Genomic DNA, 20,118 nt, shown 5'->3' with positions numbered 1-20,118 from the left:
TAACACAAGTCCTATCAAAATCCCAGCCAGCTTTCTGTAGACATAAATAAACTTATTCTAAAACTTGTATAGAAAAGCACAGGCCCTAGAATAGCTAAAACAACCTTGAGAAAGAAGAATAAAGTGGGGGGAAATCAGCCTACCCAGTATTAAGGCTTACTTTATGGTTATAGTAATCAAGACAGTGGCAGAAGGGTAGACACATAGAACAGTACAACAGAATGAACTACCTAGAAAGACCTGCCCAAATATGCTCAAGAGATTTATGTTAAAGGTGCAAAAGCCACTCAATGGAAGCAGGACAGCCTTTCCAACAAAAGGTGCTGGAGCAACTAGGCATCTATAGGCAAAAATAATGAACCTTGATCTAATCCTCACACACCTCATTCAAACCCTAACTCAAAATTGATGACTTTTTTGGGTCTTAAATGTAAATCTATAGAACTTTCAGAAGGAATGATATGAGAAAAATCTTCAGGACTAAGGGCTTGGGGAAGAGTTCATAGACTTGACCATAAAACCATGATCCACAAAAGAAAAAAATGGATAAATCAGACGTCATCAAAATTAAAAATTTCCTTTTGTGAAAGACTCTATTAAGAAGATGAAAAGACAAGCTATAGAGTAAAAGAAAATATTTGCAAAACACATACCCATCTAAGGACTAGTGTCTAGAATATATGAAGAGCTCTCAAAATTGAACAGCAAAATCAAACAATCCGATTAAAATGGGCGAAAGCCATGAAGAGGCATTTCACTGACGGGTTTACATGAATGGCCAATAAGCACATGCAATCAGGGAAATGCAAACTAAAACCACAATGAGGTATCACTACACACCAATCAGAATGACTAAAAAAAATAGTGATAACACTAAGTGCTGACAAGGATGCAGAGAAAGTGGATCACTCATTTATTGCTGGTGGGAATATAAAATGGTACAGCTAGTCTGGGACACAGGTTGGCAATATTCTTAAAAAACGAACCCTATGACTACCATAGAACCCAGCAATTACCCACCTGGGCATTTATCCCAGAGAAATGAAAACTCATGTTCATACAAAAACCTAGAGCCCAAAACTGGAAACAACCCAGATGATCTTCATAAATAAACTATAGTACATCTACATCATGGAATACTATTCAGCAAGGAAAAGCAACAAACTATTGATACATGCAATGCCTTGGATGGACCTCAAGGGAATTATGCTGAGTGAAAAAAAGCCAATCCCCAAACATTACATACTACATGATTCCATTTACATAACATTTTCTAAATTGCCAAATTCTATAGATGGAGAAAAGATTAGTGCTTAGGGACGGGAAATGGGGGTGGGCACAGCAGAAGGGAGATAGTTGTTTTTATAAAGCACAGCACGAGGGTCTTTGTGATCATGGAACTGTTCTCTGTCTGGACTACCATGGTGGATGTATGAACCTACACAGGTGACAAAACTGCACAGACGTGAAGACACACACACAGACACGAGTACAAGTAAAACGGAACATCTGAATAAGATCACTAGATTATATCAACGTCAAGATCCTGGTTGTGACACTGTACTATAATTTTTCAGGTGTTACCATTGGGGAACTGGTACAGTGTGATGGGATCTCTCTGGAGTGTTTCTTACACATTGATGTGAATTTTACAGTTAGCTCTGAAGAAAATGTCAATCCGAAAATAGTTAATGATTGATTTGAGCATCGTAGTCATTTCTCATAGGGAAAAAAAAAAGTCTGACACGTAAATAGCTGGTCTTCAGGGGTGCACAAATGTCTATTGTCGACCTTAAAAACTAAGGAGCGAATCGTGTAGACCTCACCTTAGGGGAAAAGAGCAGCAGGAAGAACATCGAGAAGGGAGGCGGTACGTACAAGGACGTTTTCCAGACAAATGAAGCCGATTCTTTCCTGATCCCAATGGTTCATACAACACTGAAAATCTTCCAGAGAGAATATCTTTACAGAGCAAACAGCACAGCTCTTTTCCTCTTTGAAGTGAAGATACAACATACACGCTTCGAGAGGGCCCGGGTCACTATTTTTCTGTTATCACACTGTGCCTACCTCTTAAAGACCAGTCCCCTTTTCAGCTTTCTAGATCACTGGAGCGAATCTTCCATGGACTAGGAAACTGCCCAGCAGACCTGCGGATGAGGAGGCCCGTGCTGGCGCCTCTACGGCCAGGTGCACGAGCTGACCCTATGCTCACCTTCAGGTCATCACCACCTTCCTGGGCAAACACTTCTAAGAGCCACACACACAGAGGAAGAGGCCCTTGGGGTGAAGCCAGAATGCCTGGGCCCAGGCCAGCTACACTGCTGGCTTATTATAAACGTTAATATATGCTCAGTAGAAAAATGAATCCAATGGTGTAGAATCCTAAGAAAGAAAATATAAAAGACAGCCAAATCTATCCCCACAGGTAGCTACTCTCAATCTTTTCAGATCTGCATGTGTCTGTCTCGCTCTCTCTCCATGTCTCTGTGTGTGTGTGTGCCCCTCTCTCTGTGTCTCTCTCTCTTGCATGTCTCTCTCCGTGTCTGTGTCTCCCTGTCTTTCTTTCCCTGTGTCTCTCTCCCCGTCTGTGTGTGTGTGTGTCCGTGTCTCTGTTCGCATCTCTCTGTGTGTCTCTCTGTGCATGTCTCTCTTTCTGTGTCTCTCTCTGCCCATATGTCTCTCTGCATGTCCGTGTCTTTCTGCGTGCGTGTGTGTGTTCACATACACTTAAATTTGATAGAAATTAATTCGTACTATATATATCCTGTTCTGTAACTTGCTTTTCTCATGCCAGTTCCAGAGATCTACCTTATTCTTTGAAATGGCTGCAGACTATGAATGGTTTAGAATTTATGTATTCAACGGTGTTATTCAAGAGTGTTTTAATTTTTGGCTGATACGAAACGCAAGAAAGCTGCAAACACCATTTCAAATGTACCTGTGCACGTGTGCATAACTCTGTACCCAGACGGAAAATGCTTTGAAGCAGAACTGCTCAAAGATTTTATCAAATCGCCCTCTGAAAAGGTTGAACTAATTTATACAACTGTCTAGAGAAGTGAAACTGTAAAGGTAAGGCTCAATACAACAGAAGACATATAAAACCATCCTCCCGCTCGCCCCAACTCCACAAATACATGTTCACTGCACATTAACATGGACGAGATCACGGATTCGAACGAAAACACACTGACGCCACATAAATATGTAAGGGCATCTTCTCAGTCAGTAGTTCACAAAGAGTGTTCCATGGACCCCAGGGGTCTGTCAGGTCATAACTATTTTCGTAATCATCCTCAAGTGTCCTTTGCCCTTTTTACAGGGTTGACATTTGCACTGTGATACAAATGCAATGGTGAATAAACCTCCAGGCCCTTTGCCTGAACCAAGGAAGTAAGGAGCACTGAGCGCTATGAGAAGTCATTAGATCCTTCGCTACTCGAAGATAGCTGTCGAGACTCCCGCCCCCTGGTGTACACACCATGTATAATGCCAGCCTGCTGAGCGTGGGACGGACTGAGCTACTTCCATGACCAGGCTACGACATGGCAGAGGCGAAGGGATTTTGCAGATTACTCAAAAGGCAGAGTATTCTGGGTGATTTGGACATAATCAAGTGAGTCCTTGGAAAGAGGGCTGTAGGCCTTCCCTGAGCTAACATTAGAGGTAGCAGACTCTCATTCTTTTGCTGACCTTGAAGAAGCAAGTGGCCATGAGTTCTATAGCTGCACAGAATGGAATTCTGCCAACAGTCCCAACCTGTGGATATGTCACCTTATGTGGGAAAAGGGACGTGGCAGATGTGAGTAAGCTAAGCACCTTGAGATGGGGAGACTGTTCTGGATCATCTAGGCAGGCCCAATGTGATCACAGGAATACTAGTAAGAGAACGAGACCAGCAGGAGAGTCAAGGAAGGAGACGCGATGATGGAAGCAGGGGTGACAGTGAGAGAGAAATCTGAGGTTGCTATTCTGTTGGCTTGGCAGATGGAAGAGGTCTCCAGCAAGGCAAAACTGCAGGCAAAGGCGAGGAAACAGGCTAGAGCTTCCAAAAGGAAGACAGCCCTGCCCATACCTTCACTGTAGCCCAGTGAAACCCAAATCATAGTTCTCACCTCTAGAACTATAAGATAATCAATTTGTGCTGTTTTAAGCCAGCACGTTCTTGTAATTTATTACAACAGCAATAGGAAATCCCTAAATAAATACCTAAAACTGTGGAAGCAACTTCGGAATCGAGTAATAGACAAAAGCTGGAAGAATTTTGAGAAGCATGATAGAAAAAGCCTGACTGCCTTGAGCCGACTTAGTGGAAATACAGACGAGAACAACTAGTAACAGCTAGTGAGGATTCAGAAGGAGGTCAGGAACATGGTAGAGGAAACCTGTATCATACTAGGGAACGCCTAAATCATCACGAACAGACTGTTGACAGAAATGTGGATGTTAAAGGCTTCGCCAGTGAGGTCTCAGATGGAAGCAAGGAAAATGCTATTGGACGCCAGAGGAAAGTAGATGCTTACCAGGTAGTGGCAGAAGACTTGGCTGAATTGTGCATCCTATAGTTACGTGGAAAGCAGAACTTCTCAACAATGAACCTGGATGTTTGAGCTGAGGAGATTTCCAAGTAGAGTGTTAGGGGTATGGCCTATTTTCTTCTTGCTGCTCATAGTAAAATGCAAGAGGAAAGGAAGAGATTGAAGGAAGAACTCTTGAGCAAAAAGGAACCAGGACTTGATGATTTGGAAAAATTTCAGCCTATCCTAATTGCCAAAAAATGCTAGAATTAGGGGACTCGCTGTCAAGAAAGCTCTGGGGAGAAAGTCAATGGTGTGGCGGGAAAACATTATATGAGTACCTTGGAAGGGTCAAAAGGTCAGATTAAACATAAGATTATTCATGGATCCCCTCTGCCATCTCAGCAGAAGCCAGAAGTATAGACGGCGTCATTCAAGAAAGATCTGTGGAAGAGTCTCTTTCCCAGTGGGGTGATCACCAGTATAAACGAGGGAAACCCATAGAGTTCGTGAGAATTTTAGAACAGCAGGAACACTGCCAGCCTGCAATTAAAAGGGACAGAAAGAGAAAAAAATGTAAGAAGGCTGTTAGACTCCCCAAATTCTACAGGCAGAAAATACGCTGATATAACTACTCAGTTGCAAACATGTGCTATTTTTCCTGAACAAGGGAGGCTGATTCTGAGGGCAGAGCTGCAAACTCAGAACGTAGAGCTGTGAAACACAGTGTATCATCCCTAGGCCTGGAACCTAAAGGACTTGGATTTGGGAATTTCTTGAGACTGGTGAAGTCTTTTTTTTTTTTTTCACTTAAAGCTTGAAATCTTTTTGCCTGATGTTTTCTCACTTTTGTAAATGGAATGCCTATAACCGTTATTTTATGCCTGTCCGTTGTATTTTGGGGAGCAGATAACTTGTTTCTTGACTTTCATAGGTTTGTAGATGGAGAAGTGTTATAGCCAAAGCTTCACCCATGCCTGACTTATATAATTTAGATGATGAGATTTGGGACGTTTCTGCTTATGAAATTACGATGAGATTCTGCAATTTGAGTTGACGATGTGATGGGCTGAAACTTCTTTTTTTTTTTTTTTTTTATCGGTACGCGGGCCTCTCACTGTTGTGGCCTCTCCCGTTGCGGAGCACAGGCTCCGGACGCGCAGGCTCAGCGGCCATGGCTCACGGGCCCAGTCGCTCCGCGGCATGTGGGATCTTCCCGGACCGCGGCACGAACCCGTGTCCCCTGCATCGGCAGGCGGACTCCCAACCACTGCGCCACCAGGGAAGCCCGGGATGAAACTTTTAAAGAAGTTGGAATGGACAATGTATTTTGCAGGTGGAAGGGACATGAAGGTTTGTGAGCCAGACGACAGATGTGTTAGCATTAAAATGTCGCCCCCAAGATGTCAATGTCCTAATTCCCAGAACCTGTGAATATGTTACCTTATATGGCAAAAGGTCTTGCAGATGTTTCTAAATCAAGGACACTGAGATGGGGACACTATCCTGGATTATCTGGGTGGGTCTGGTGTAATCACAACAGTCCTTAAAAGAGAAATAGAGAAGCAGGAGGGTCACAGGCCAAGTAAAGATGTGATGACAAAAGCAGGGGTGAGAGAGAGAAAGATCTGAAGATGCTACCCTACACTGCTGGCTCTGAAGATGGAGAGAGAGGGCCATGAGCCAAAGAATACAGGCATCCTGAAGAAGCTGGAAAAGACAAGGAGACAACAGACTCTACAGACTCTCTACTAATTCTGTAGAGCCTCCAGAAAAAGAAACAGCCCTGCTGACACATGCATTTTAGCCCACTGTGATCCATTTTGGATTTCTGACCTCAATAATTATAAGATAATAAATGTGTGTTTTTTAAGCCACCAAGTTGCCGGTAATTCGTTAGAGCAGCAACAGGAAACTAACACAACCTCAAACCTCAGATGAGACCCTAGCCCCAGCTGACACCTGCATGGCAGCCTTGTAGGAGTTATAGAGCAGAGGACCCAGCTAAACAGAACCCAAACTCCTGACCCAGGGAAATAAGAGAATGAATGGAAATTGTTTTAACTCAATAATTTATGCTACCTGATTATGAGGCAATATAAAATTAATAAGAGGGAGTAGCAAAAATATTTCATGAGCACTCAACCTTGAGTATATCAACATTTTAACATTCTGTGTTATGAAATGGGAAGGATTGTTAAAGCATTTTTGTTGCACACCAAAGCATCACAGGTGACTTGAGGAAGGTCACTTGTGTGATTGTTTCAGTTTTCAGCTGAATTAGCTGCTTTTCTCATGGAAGAACAAATTTATTTCAAAGAGTAAATTATAGCAAACTGTGTCTATTCATATTTGAATATTTGCCAAAAATTTTTTTGAAAATGAATTAAATGAGCCTGTCAATTCAAGGAAATCAACTGACAGTATCAGCTGACAATAAGAAAATTTAGCTTTCAAAAAAATATACACAACTTTGGAAAACGTGTAACTGGCACCATGAGCCTGTCAGCTTCCCAATAAAGACTCTTCCTATCAGATCACTGGTGATATTAACAAATATGACATTTGAATATTGCATAAGGAAAGGTGTCATCATTTAAAAGCTCAACACAACTCAGGACACTAGTGTTTTCCAGAAAATGTATGTAGGACGTTACAAAATCATGAATGGGCAAAAGATTCATTCAAAGGGTAAGAAAGTCCAATAAGGTTCAATGAAAACAAATAAGGAAAGTTTACTGATATGCCACTTAGCCTTAAGAAACCACAGCTTCTCCAGTCCTGGTGTCTAAATGTGCATGTGAACAGTAATAATAAAAAAAAAAAAACACCACCCATTTAGGAGAAAAACCCTGCAGAAAGTAGGCATAGAGGGAACTTTCCTCAACATAATAAAGGCCATATATGACAAGCCCACAGCCAACATCGTCCTCAATGGTGAAAAACTGAAAGCATTTCCACTAAGATCAGGAAAGATACAAGGTTGCCCACTCTCACCACTCTTATTCAACATAGTTTTGGAAGTTTTAGCCACAGCAATCAGAGAAGAAAAGGAAATAAAAGGAATCCAAATCGGAAAAGAAGAAGTAAAGCTGTCACTGTTTGCAGATGACATGATCCTATACATAGAGAATCCTAAAGATGCTACCAGAAAACTACTAGAGCTAATCAATGAATTTGGTAAAGTGGCAGGATACAAAATTAATGCACAGAAATCTCCTGCATTCCTATACACTAATGATGAAAAATCTGAAAGTGAAATTAAGAAAACACTCCCATTTACCATTGCAACAGAAACAATAAAATATCTAGGAATAAACCTACCTAAGGAGACAAAAGACCTGTATGCAGAAAATTATAAGATGCTGATGAAAGAAATTAAAGATGATACAAATAGATGGAGAGATATACCATGTTCTTGGATTGGAAGAATCAACATTGTGAAAATTACTACCCAAAGCAATCTACAGATTCAATGCAATTCTTATCAAACTACCACTGGCATTTTTCACAGAACTAGAACAAAAAATTTCACAATTTGTATGGAAACACAAAAGACCCCGAATAGACAAAGCAATCTTGAGAAAGAAAAATGGAGCTGGAGGAATCAGGCTCCCTGACTTCAGACTATACTACAAAGCTCCAGTAATCAAGACAGTATGGTACTGGCACAAAAACAGAAATGTAGATCAGTGGAACAGGATAGAAAGCCCAGAGATAAACCCACGCACATATGGACACCTTATCTTTGATAAAGGAGGTAAGAATATACAGTGGAGAAAAGACAGTCTCTTCAATAAGTGGTGCTGGGAAAACTGGACAGGTACATGTAAAAGAATGAGATTAGAACACTCCCTAACACCATACACAAAAATAAGCTCAAAATGGATTAAAGACCTATATGTAAGGCCAGAAACCATCAAACTCTTAGAGGAAAACATAGGCAGAACACTCTATGACATAAATCACAGCAAGATCCTTTTTCACCCACCTCCTAGACAAATGAAAATAAAAACAAAAATAAACAAATGGGACCTAATGAAACTTCAAAGCTTTTGCACAGCAAAGGAAACCATAAATAAGACCAAAAGACAACCCTCAGAATGGGAGAAAATATTTGCAAATGAAGCAACTGACAAAGGATTAATCTCCAAAATTTACAAGCAGCTCATGCAGCTCAATAACAAAAAAAACAAACAGCCCAATCCAAAAATGGGTAGAAGACCTAAATAGACATTTCTCCAAAGAAGATATACAGACTGACAACAAACACATGAAAGGATGCTCAACATCACTAATCATTAGAGAAATGCAAATCAAAACTACAATGAGGTATCATCTCACACTGGTCAGAATGGCCATCATCAAAAAATCTACAAACAATAAATGCTGGAGAGGGTGTGGAGAAAAGGGAACCCTCTTGCACTGTTGGTGGGAATGTAAATTGATACAGCCACTATGGAGAACAGTATGGAGGTTCCTTAAAAAATTAAAAATAGAACTACCATACGACCCAGCAATCCCACTACTGGGCATATACCCTGAGAAAACCATAATTCAAAAAGAGTCATGTACCAAAATGTTCATTGCAGCTCTATTTACAATAGCCAGGAGATGGAAGCAACCTAAGTGTCCAACATCGGATGAATGGATAAAGAAGATGTGGCACATATATACAATGTAATATTACTCAGACATAAAAAGAAACGAAATTGAGCTATTTGTAGTGAGGTGGATGGACCTAGATTCTGTCATACAGAGTGAAGTAAGTCAGAAAGAGAAAAACAAATACCGTATGCTAACACATATATATGGAATCTAAGGGAAAAAAAAGGTCATGAAGAACCTAGGGGTAAGACATGAATAAAGACACAGACCTACTAGAGAATGGACTTGAGGATGTGGAGAGGGGGAAGGGTAAGCTGGGACAAAGTAAGAGAGTGGCATGGACATATATACACTACCAAATGTAGAATATATAGCTAGTGTGAAGCAGCCACATAGCACAGGGAGATCAGCTCGGTGCTTTGTGACCACCTAGAGGGGTGGGATAGGGAGTGTGGGAGGGAGGGAGACGCAAGAGGGAAGAGATATGGGAACATGTGTATATGTATAACTGAGTCACTTTGTTATAAAGCAGAAACTAACACACCATTGTAAAGCAATGGTACTCCAATAAAGATGTTAAAAAAATAAAATAAAGTAGAGTTGATAAATACTAAAAAAAAAAAAAGAATAAGCAGGAGTGGCTATATTAATAGTGGATAAGGGAAACTTCAGAGCAAGGAAAGTGCTAGAGAAGAAAAAAGGGACATCATGATAAGAGGATAAACCTATCAGGAAGACATCATGATCCTAAATTTGGGTGCACCAAAAAAGCAGACTTAAAATACATGAGGCGGAAACAGAGAGCTAAGAGGAGATACAAATTCACAACTACAGTTGGGGAATTCAACGTCCTACTCACAGCAATTGACAGGACTACTAGACAAAAAATCATCAAGGTTGTAGAAGAACCAGTAAACACAACCAACCATCAAGATCTAAGTGACATATAGAGAACAGTTCACCCAACAACAATAGTTATAATGATGGAACTGTTCTGTGCCTGCCTATCATGGCAAATACACAAACCTGCACGTGATAAAACTGCAAAAAACTAAGCACACACGCACACAGAAGTGAGTACAAGTAAAAACTGGGAAATCTGAATAAAATGGTTGTGACAAACAAAAACAAACACACAGATATAGAGAACAGAATAGTCATTACCAGAGTGGGGGCGGGGTGTGAAATGGGTAAAGGGGATCAACTCTATGGTCATGGAGGAAACTAAATTTTTGGTGGTGAGCACCCTGTAGTGTATACAGAAGTAGAAATATAAGGTTGTACACATAAAACTTATATAATGTTATAAGCCAATGTTGCCTCAATAAAAACCAAATTTTAAAAAATACATGAGTTTTTTTAAAAAACAAACAAAAAAATGTTTGTGATATTATAGTACAATTTGCAACATGTTACCACTGGGGAAAACTAGGTGAAGGGAATAACGGCTCTTTCTGTAGTATTTCCTACAACTACATGTAAATCTGTAATTATCTAAAAATAAATTTGTTAAAAGTAGGCAAAGGGGACATCCCTGGTGGCGCAGTGGTTAAGAATCCACCTGCCAATGCAGGGGACACGGGTTTGAGCCCTGGTCTAGGAATATCCCACATGCTTCAGAGCAACTAAGCCCATGTGCCACAACTACTGAGCCTGTGCTCTAGAGCCCGCAAGCCACAACTACTGAAGCCCGTGTGCCTAGAGCCCGTGCTCTGCAACAAGAGAAGCCACTGCAGTGAGAAGCCCATGCACCGCCATGAAGAGTAGCCCCCGCTCACCACAACTAGAGAAAGCCCACGTGCAGCAACGAAGACCCAACACAGCCAAAAATAAATAAATAAAAACAAATAAAGTACAAAAAATAAAAGTAGGCAAAGGGAAAGTTGAGAATCAAGGTTATTTTGTCAAAAAAGGTTTGACAGTTAAACATCTGGACTTCAGCAGCACAGAGAAACTTAGAAAATATAGGGTTGGACTCTTCCACTGTTGGTGGGAATGTAAACTGATACAGCCACTATGGAGAACAGTACGGAGGTTCCTTAAAAAACAGAAAATAGAACTACCATATGACCCAGCAATCCCACTACTGGGCATATACCCTGAGAAAACCATAATTCAAAAAGAGACGTGTATCCCAATATTCATTCCAGCACTATTTACAATAGCCAGGACACAGAACCAACCTAAGTGTCCATCGACAATGAATGGATAAAGAAGATGTGGCACATATATACAATGGAATATTACTGAGCCATAAAAAGAAACGAAATTGAGTTATTTGTAGTGAGGTGGATGGACCTAGAGTCTGTCATACAGAGTGCAAGTCAGAAAGGGAAAAACAAATACAGTATGCTAACACATATATATGGAATCTAAAAAAAAAAAAAGGTTCTGAAGAGCCTAGGGGCAGGACAGGAATAAAGACGCAGACTTTATTTAAGACGCAGAGAATGGACTTGAGGACACGGGGAGGGGGAAGGGTAAGCTGGGACGAAGTGAGAGAGTGGCATGGACATATATACACTACCAAACGTAAAATAGATAGCTAGTGGGAAGCAGCCGCATAGCACAGGGAGATCAGCTCGGTGCTTTGTGACCACCTAGAGGGGTGGGATAGGGAGGGTGGGAGGGAGACGCAAGAGGGAGGAGATATGGGAACATATGTATATGTATAACTGATTCACTTTGTTAGAAAGCGGAAACTAACACACCACTGTAAAGCAATTATACTCCAGTAAAGATGCTAAAAAAAGAAAAAAGAAAATATAGGATTGGCCCCCCCCCAAAAAAAAAAACCCAAAAGCCTGAACGAACTTTTTGGCCAACCCAATAATTGAAAATTGTTTTAAACCAGCAAGTTTGTGGTAATACGTTAGGCAGCACTGGAACACCAACATGAGCAGAAAAATTATTACTTTCATGAAAATGTGCCCTTTTAATATTCTGATAAAACAGCAAGTATGCTTAAAGCTTTTCTGTGGCACCTCAAAATACAGAGGTTGACACAGGAAAAGCATTTGCGTGACTGCATCAGTTCTAAGCACTGCTAGCCACTTCTCTCATACAAGATTCTTCCTTGAAGGATTCAGTAGTACGACTACGGTTATACTGACTTGAATATCTGACAGACATTTTCTTGCAAATGAATGAAGTGAGCCCTTCACTTCAAGGGAAACAACTAACAGTATTTTTGCCAATGGTAAAATTTAAGATTTCAAGCAACGTTAAGAATTTTGAAAAACTACTACTGTGAGCTTGACAGCTTCCCGATACTTAAAGACTTTTTCCAATGAGATGGGTGGTGATAGTAACACAGGTGATGTTCTGGTGTAGAATGGAATGCGTCAGCACCGGGAAGGTCTGCATAAGGCAGGGCACTGACATCTTCCCAGGGACCAGTGCACGACGATGCTCCCAAACCACGACCAGTAAAAGATCCCTTCAAAGGATAACAGGGGGGGGTCACTGGGGTCAAGGACGGAAGATTCATTCATGCGGTTTCATACTCCACACTGCACTTAACCTGTAAGAAACAACCAATGGCTGAATTTTTGTGTCGCATCAAAGAAGAATGTCCATAATTACATGAATAGTCAATTGAAATATTCCTCCATTTTCCAGCTGTATATTTATAGGAAGCCAGATTTCCTTCATATACTTCAACCATAACAATATATCACAACAATTGAATCTAGAAGCAGATGTGAGAGCCCAGCTCTTCCACTAGGAAAAGCATGGTCATTTACCATAAAAATATGCTATTTATCTTAACAGTTATGGCCGTATTATTTTTCATTTAAAATTAATAAAAATATTAAAAAAAATTTTTTCAGTTTTAAGTTCAAAGATGATAAATATTGATAGACGTGACCCACACCTCAATAGAGATCCTCCATAATTTGAGGAGTCCTGAGACCAAAACGCTTGAGAACCACTGTGGTAGGGTTCTCCTGGGCCTTGAAGCGCCCCCAGCTCTGCCAGGCCAGGAGTGGCTCTGTGCGCTGCTGTAGTTAATGAGCTACACCCTGACCGGGGAGCTACAGCACTGGCCTGTGCCTTCAACCAGCTGTGACTTACCTCCTCCTCCTGCACTCGGCTTCCTGTGGCCATGATCTTGATCATCCAAGGCATCGGCCAGGTCAAATTCACTACCTTCAGTGAAGCCCCAAAACATAAAAAAAAACAGCCAACTGATTAGCAACTGGGTACAAGATTCCAAAAAAACAAGTCAACATTCGTGGGCTCTGCTGATCAGCGCAATCAATGAGTTAAGACAAAGAAACTTAAATTGGGGTCTGACTCCTTCTACAGACACTGATAATGGAAATACCAACAGGATGGAGCAAGTTACTGCTTTCTGCCTTTGCAATATATTTACCAATTTTCCACTACTTTATATTCCCACACGTGCTTTGCTTAGGCCAGCAGTCAGACCATTTTAACAGTAAACTCACTGATTATAGGTATTAACCCAAGATTCAAAACCAGCTGCATAGAGTCAGAAACTGGACACTCAAGAGGGAGGCTACGTGGTCACAATGCGCCTCTTTGAGGCTGCAGATGTGAAGACGTGAGGGCAAACTGTGAAGCAGCACTCACTCTTCTGGGTCATGACTGTCTCTTCAGAAGAAAGGTAGCTATCCACTTCAAGGAACACGGTAGCATGCTCCTTAAGTACTAGTAACAAGTTGCCAGATGGGAGCAACGACTGCGCTCCCCACCCCAAGGCTACGTTTCTCTTTATATCAGTGAAGATATCTGAATAGTAAAATGGCCCATCTGGAGAAAAGTTAAAACAGCTCCAGGAAAGAGTCACAAAGAAGCAACAAGTTCCAAAATCCTTCAGTGAAAGATGACACTGTAAAGCAAATGCCATTTCAAAATGCTCCATCTGCCTAAAGAAAATGTTTGATGGGCTTCATAAAACCTAAACAATTATATCTTCCCTGATTTTAGAGTGTAAAATGGTTGAAAAGGGGAGGAAGTCCAAATGCATTTTTCTCTTGAAATTCTCCCAAGCAGGACTTTTCATAAAACACACAGAAGTCATAGTGACTGGTCATACTCTATTAAGTTAAACCCAGTGTTCAGATGAAGGTCTCGGTTGGCATTACACACACAGGACTTAAAACTATGGGTAGTTCAACTGGATACTATCCCAGAAGGAGCTCCACGGGGTCCCTCCTTAGTGCCCTCCTCAGAACAGCCGTGTTACCTGCAGGCTTTGCTGGAGCTCTGGTCGCTCCCGGTCTCCTGGTTGTGGTGGTGACACGGTCCCATCTCTCTAAAGGGGGAAGGGGGACAGCAAGGGGAGCACAATTAGTAACACACACAGCAGCCCCTGCACGGCTCAGGGAAGTCACAGCATGAGCACAGCACTCCTGTCCTGGTCCTGAGGTCCCTCTGATGCCTCTGAAGAGCCACCCTGAGGATGACAAAGAGATGCAAGAGGGTTTACAGGAGACGAGTTCTGCTTGCTTTTCTTCACAGGATGGGTGGTGAGGTGGACATGATCCCGCATTTGATCTGGTGATTAGTGGAGCTGGGACTTGAGCCCAGATCTACAGGAGATGACCACATGCTTCAGGGGTCCCAGAGCTGGAGCACAACCCGAGAGCTCCAAGCCTTGGCTGTCACCACTCTCAACCCGGCACCGTAATCACAGGTAATACTGCCCAGGGATGAAGTGACGCTATGTTCCCAGTAGAGTATGGGAGTGTCTCATCAGCTGAAAGTGGTTACAACACCAACAAAATATTGTATATAAGTGTGGTTACTGCTGTTAATACTAGGTCTTTCAGCTCAACCATATTCCTTTAAAATTGTGGACTTCTTGCACATCAATTACGTAGCATGCCACACAGGAGTTTTCCAGTAGTTTTTCTTGAACTTCAAGACTACGTTGTTAAAAAAATAAAAATAATGAAGCCTCCCAAAAAAGACTATGCTGTAACTGTTCCTACAATTAGAGGTGGAAGAAGGAAATGAAATTTAAGTAATGGGAGAGGCAGAGATGAAACAGGTTTGGCTGTGTGCACGGCAACCATTCAACAATTAATCAACTACCCAGAAAAAAATAGCAAAAATAGAAATTGGTTGAAAGTAAAAGGATGGATAAAGGTATAGTATACAAATAACAACCATAAGAGAGCTGGGGGAGCTACACCATTATCAGATAAAATAGTCTTTAAGACAAAAATTGTCATAGGAGTCGAAGAGTGACATTTTATACTGATAAAAGGATAAACCCGCAGTAAGATATACAATTTTAAACATGTGCACCTAACCATAGAACCCCCAAAATATATGAAGCAAAATGTAACAAAACTGAAGGGAAGGATAGACAATTCAACAATAGTTGGATAGCTCAATACAATCCTTTCAATCATAAGTAGAACAAAAGGGAAATACAAGATTTGAACGACACTATAAACCAACTAGATCTACCAGACATCTATAGAACGCATGCCCTCAAACCAGCAAACACATTCTACTCAATTACACATGGAACATTCTCCAAGACAGACCACATGCTAGGCTACAAAACATATCTCAATATATTTTAAAATTCTGAAATCATACAAATTGTGTTCTCCAACCACCATGGAATGAAAATAGAAATCATTAACAAAAGGGCATTTGAAAAATTTCCAGCTATATGGCAATTACACAGCACACTCCTAATAACCAATGGTTCAGGGAAGAAATCACAAGGGAAATCATAAAATACACTTGAGATGAATGAAAATAAGAACACAACATATTAAAATTTCTGTCACAGCAAAGGAAACCATTGACAAAACAAAAAGACAACCTACTGAATGGGAGAAAATATTTGCAAATGATTGATCGATAAGGCATTAACATCCAACACATACAAACAGCTCATACAACTCAACATCAAAAAAACCCAAACAACCCGATTAAAAAATGGGAAGAAGTGAACAGACATTTTTCCAAAGAGGAAATGCAGATGGCCAACAGACACATGAAAAGAGGCTCAACATCACTTATCATCAGGGAAATGCCAATCAAAACCACAATGAGGTATTACCTCACACCTGTCAGAATGGCTATCATCAAAAAGACCACACACAAAAAATGTTGGCAACAATGTGGAGAAAAGGGAACCCTCCTGTACTGTTGGTAGGGATGTGAATTGGTCCAGCCACTGTGGAAAACAGTATGGAGGTTTCTTAAAAAACTAAAAATAGAACTTCCATATGGCCCAACAATTGCACTCCTGGGTATATATCCAAAAAAACCCCAGAAACACTAATTCAAAAAGATACATCCACCACAATGTTCACAGCAGCATTATTTACAATTGCCAAAATATGGAAGCAATATAAGTGTCCATCAACAGATGAATGGAAAAAGAAGTGATGTGTATACACACACACACACACACACACACACACACACACACACAATGGAATACTACTCAGCCACAAAAAAGAATGAAGTTTTGCCATCTGCAACAACATGGAAAGACTTGGAGGGTTTTATGATAACTGAATGACAAATACTGTACCATAGCACTTATATGCGGAATCTAAAAAATACAACAAACTAGTGAACACTTAAAAAAGAAACAGACTCACAGATATAGAAAATAAACTAGTATTTACCAGTGGGGAGAAGGAAGGGGGGAGGGGCAAGATAGGGGTAGGGGACTAAGAGGTGCAAATTATTATATATAAAATGTGCTACAAGGATATACTGTACAACACAGGGAGTACAGCCAATATTCTATAATAACTATAAATGGAGTATAACCTTTAAAAATTGTGAAGCACTAAACTGTACACCTGTAACTTACATAATATTGTACATCAACTACTATACTTCAATTTTAAAAAATGGGCAAAGGAACTTAGACATTTCTCCAAAGAAAACATACAAATGGCCATCAGGTACATGAAAAGATGCTCAACATCACTAATCATCAGGGATATGCAAATCAAAACCACAATGAGACATCATCTCATACCTGTTGGGATGACTACTATCAAAAAAACAAAAGATAGGGCTTCCCTGGTGGCGCAGTGGTTGAGAGTCCGCCTGCCGATGCAGGGGACACGGGTTTGTGCCCCGGTCCGGGAAGATCCCACATGCCGCGGAGCGGCTGGGCCCGTGAGCCATGGCTGCTGAGCCTGCGCGTCCGGAGCCTGTGCTCCGCAACGGGAGAGGCCACAACAATGAGAGGCCCGCGTACCGCAAAAAAAAAACCAAAAAAAAAAAAAACACAAAAGATAGTGTGTTGATGAGGTTGTGGAGAAAAAGGAGCCCCTTCTACACTGTCAGTGGGAATGTAAAATGGTACACCCACGATGGAAAACAGTATGGAGGTTCCTCAAAAAAATGAAAAACAGAACTATCATTTGGGGACTTCCCTGGTGGTGCAGTGGTTAAGAATCCGCCTGCCAATGCAGGGGACACGGGTTCGAGCCCTAGTCTGGGAAGATCCCACATGCTGCGGAGCAACTAGGCCCGTGCGCCACAACTACTGAGCCTACGCTATAGAGTCCATGAGCCACAACTACTGGAGCCCACGAGCCACAACTACTGGAGCCCATGAGCCACAACTACTGGAGCCCACGAGCCACAACTACTGGAGCCCGTGAGCCACAACTACTGAAGCACACGTGCCTAGAGCCCGTGCTCTGCAAGAGAAGCCACAGCAATGAGAAGCCTGTGCACCACAACGAAGAGTAGCCCCTGCTCTCTGCAACTAGAGAAAGCCCACGCAGCAATGAAGACCCAATGCAGCCAAAAATAAATAAATAAAAAATAAGTAAACATTTTAAAAAAAAAAACTATCATTTGATCCAGCAATCCTACTTTTGGGTATATATCCAGAAGAAATGAAATAAGGATCTCAAAGAGGTAACAACATGTCCAAGTTCACTGTAGCATTAATCTCAATAGCCACAATATGGAAACAACTCAAGTGTCCATTGATGGATGACTGGATAATGAAAACGTGGAATATACATGCAATGGAATATTATTCATCCTTAAAAAATAAGAAAATCCTGCCCTTTGGGACAACATGGATGGACTTGGAGGACATCATGCTAAATGAAGGCAGACACAAAAGAATACTACGTGACTCTACTTCTATGAGGAATCTAAAATAGTCAAATTCATAGAGAGTAGAATGGTGGTCACCAGGGGCTTGGGGCAAAGGGAAATGGAGGAGGTGTCAGTCAAAGGGTACAAAAGTCTGGGGGGGAAAAGGAAAATAAGCTGGTGAGGATGTGGAAAAATTGGAATCCTCATACACTGCTGGTAGGAGTGTAAAATGGTACAGCGACTATGGAAAAAAGTTTGGCAGTTCCTCCAAAAGTTAAACACAGAATGACCATATGACCTTGGGATTCCACTCCCAGGGTATACACCCTAAAGAATTAAAAGCAGGTATTCAAATAAGAACATGTACGTGCAAACAAGAACATGTACATGCATGTTCATAGCAGCATTCTTCATAATAGCCAAAAGATGGAAACAGTCAAACGTCCATCAACTGATGAATAGATAAAACTGTGGTCTATCCATACAATGGAATATTACTCAGACATAAAAAGGAGTGAAACACTGATACATGCTATAAGGTGGATGAACCTCCAAAACATTATGCTATGTGAGAGAAGCCAAAGACAAAACGTTCCACATTATATGATACTATTTATATGAGATATCTTGGAGAGATCAGTCAACTGATACAGAAAGTAGATTGATGATGGTCTGGGGCTAGGGGGAGGGAGAAATGAGTAGAAACTGCTTAATGGGTAAGGGTTCTTACTCTGGAGTAATGGAAGTGTTTTAGGACTGGATAGAGGTGGTGGTTGCACCACGGTGAATGTCTTAAAATGCTACTGAATTGTTCGCTTTAAAATGGCTAATTTTATGTTACGTGAATTTTACTTCAATAGCTTACTTACGAAGAGGGAAGGGTGGGAAAGGAGGGTATCATCACAACTGCATGTGCATTCTACCACAATTCAGTTTTAGTAAAAGTATATAGGGAAGTTGAGAATACGGAAAGTCTTTCTCTTAAAATGATCATACTTCCTTCACTCTTTGTGAAGGCTTTGGGTACACGAATGCATACTTCAATGTGGAGGCCACACCAGTGGATGGATTTTTACGGTAAGGGAACCACAAGTGATAATCTGTTGTCATTATGTAGTTTTCAAATCTAGATCATCAGTTTAGAGATGGTTTTATATCTATAATTTCCATTTGACTTTGCACCTATAATATGAAGAAGTACAGCTTACCTGTCTAAATGGGGCTCCTTATGTATACCTTATATTATGGCGATATGTACAGTTAGGAAAGGGAAATGACATTACTGAAACCATTATTTGTGCAACTTTCAGAAAAGCAATTGCCACTTATAGAATATTAGCTTAAAATCCGTATGCTTCATGCAGTGCTTGTGTAAAAATATTTCTTTTTCCAGCTTTAAAAAGAAATCAACTGAACGTAGATGTGAAGGGTTTACTTGGGGAACTCTGATTTCTGTTCTATCCTTATGCTGCGCCACACTGTCTTGATCTCGATAGCTTTGTGGACCTCTGCCCTACTACTCACAGTTTCTGAGGAGCCTGGTTTCTCGGAAGATCTGCAGGTGCCGGTTCAAGAGAATGCGCTCCTTACATGTCTAGGGAACCCGATGCTCTGCCACAGCCTGAGCCTGCAGTGATACAGAGCATGACCTTGGATTTGTGTACTTTTAAGATACCATTAACTACCGATTTTCTTGTTGTGAGCCTTTAAATGGGATTTATTGTCATCCATAATTGAGATGAGCAAAGTCTAGCTACTTATCAAGGAATTAGAATAGTAGGTCACCGTCATCAAAGCAAAGAGCTCCTAAAATAAAGACATCTGTTCCTGTGAAGCCTTGCTCAAAATGACAAATGTAGAAAGGATTCTCTGATGCTCAGCAAATGCTGCCTGCAACACTGCACTCCTGCCC

The 20,118-nt window shown here is 41.1% G+C and overlaps 1 protein-coding gene across 2 annotated transcripts in view; it reads right to left on the bottom strand.

Moving 5' to 3' along the window:
- CD99L2 (CD99 molecule like 2) overlaps positions 1-20,118 on the bottom strand; it is a 112,479-nt gene that overhangs the window by 31,645 nt on the left and 60,716 nt on the right. For both annotated transcript variants that reach the window (XM_067723027.1, XM_067723029.1), the window contains exons 3-4: positions 14,344-14,412; positions 13,206-13,280 (exon numbers count right to left, since the gene is read on the bottom strand). In XM_067723027.1, coding sequence (XP_067579128.1) covers positions 13,206-13,280; positions 14,344-14,412 — 144 coding nt within the window. The remainder of the gene's footprint in view (positions 1-13,205; positions 13,281-14,343; positions 14,413-20,118) is intronic.

Source organism: Pseudorca crassidens, chromosome X (assembly GCF_039906515.1).
Source record: "Pseudorca crassidens isolate mPseCra1 chromosome X, mPseCra1.hap1, whole genome shotgun sequence".
NCBI lineage: Eukaryota > Metazoa > Chordata > Mammalia > Artiodactyla > Delphinidae > Pseudorca > Pseudorca crassidens.
Note: the sequence above shows the minus strand (reverse complement) of the source record. Positions and strands in the feature narration are given on the sequence as shown.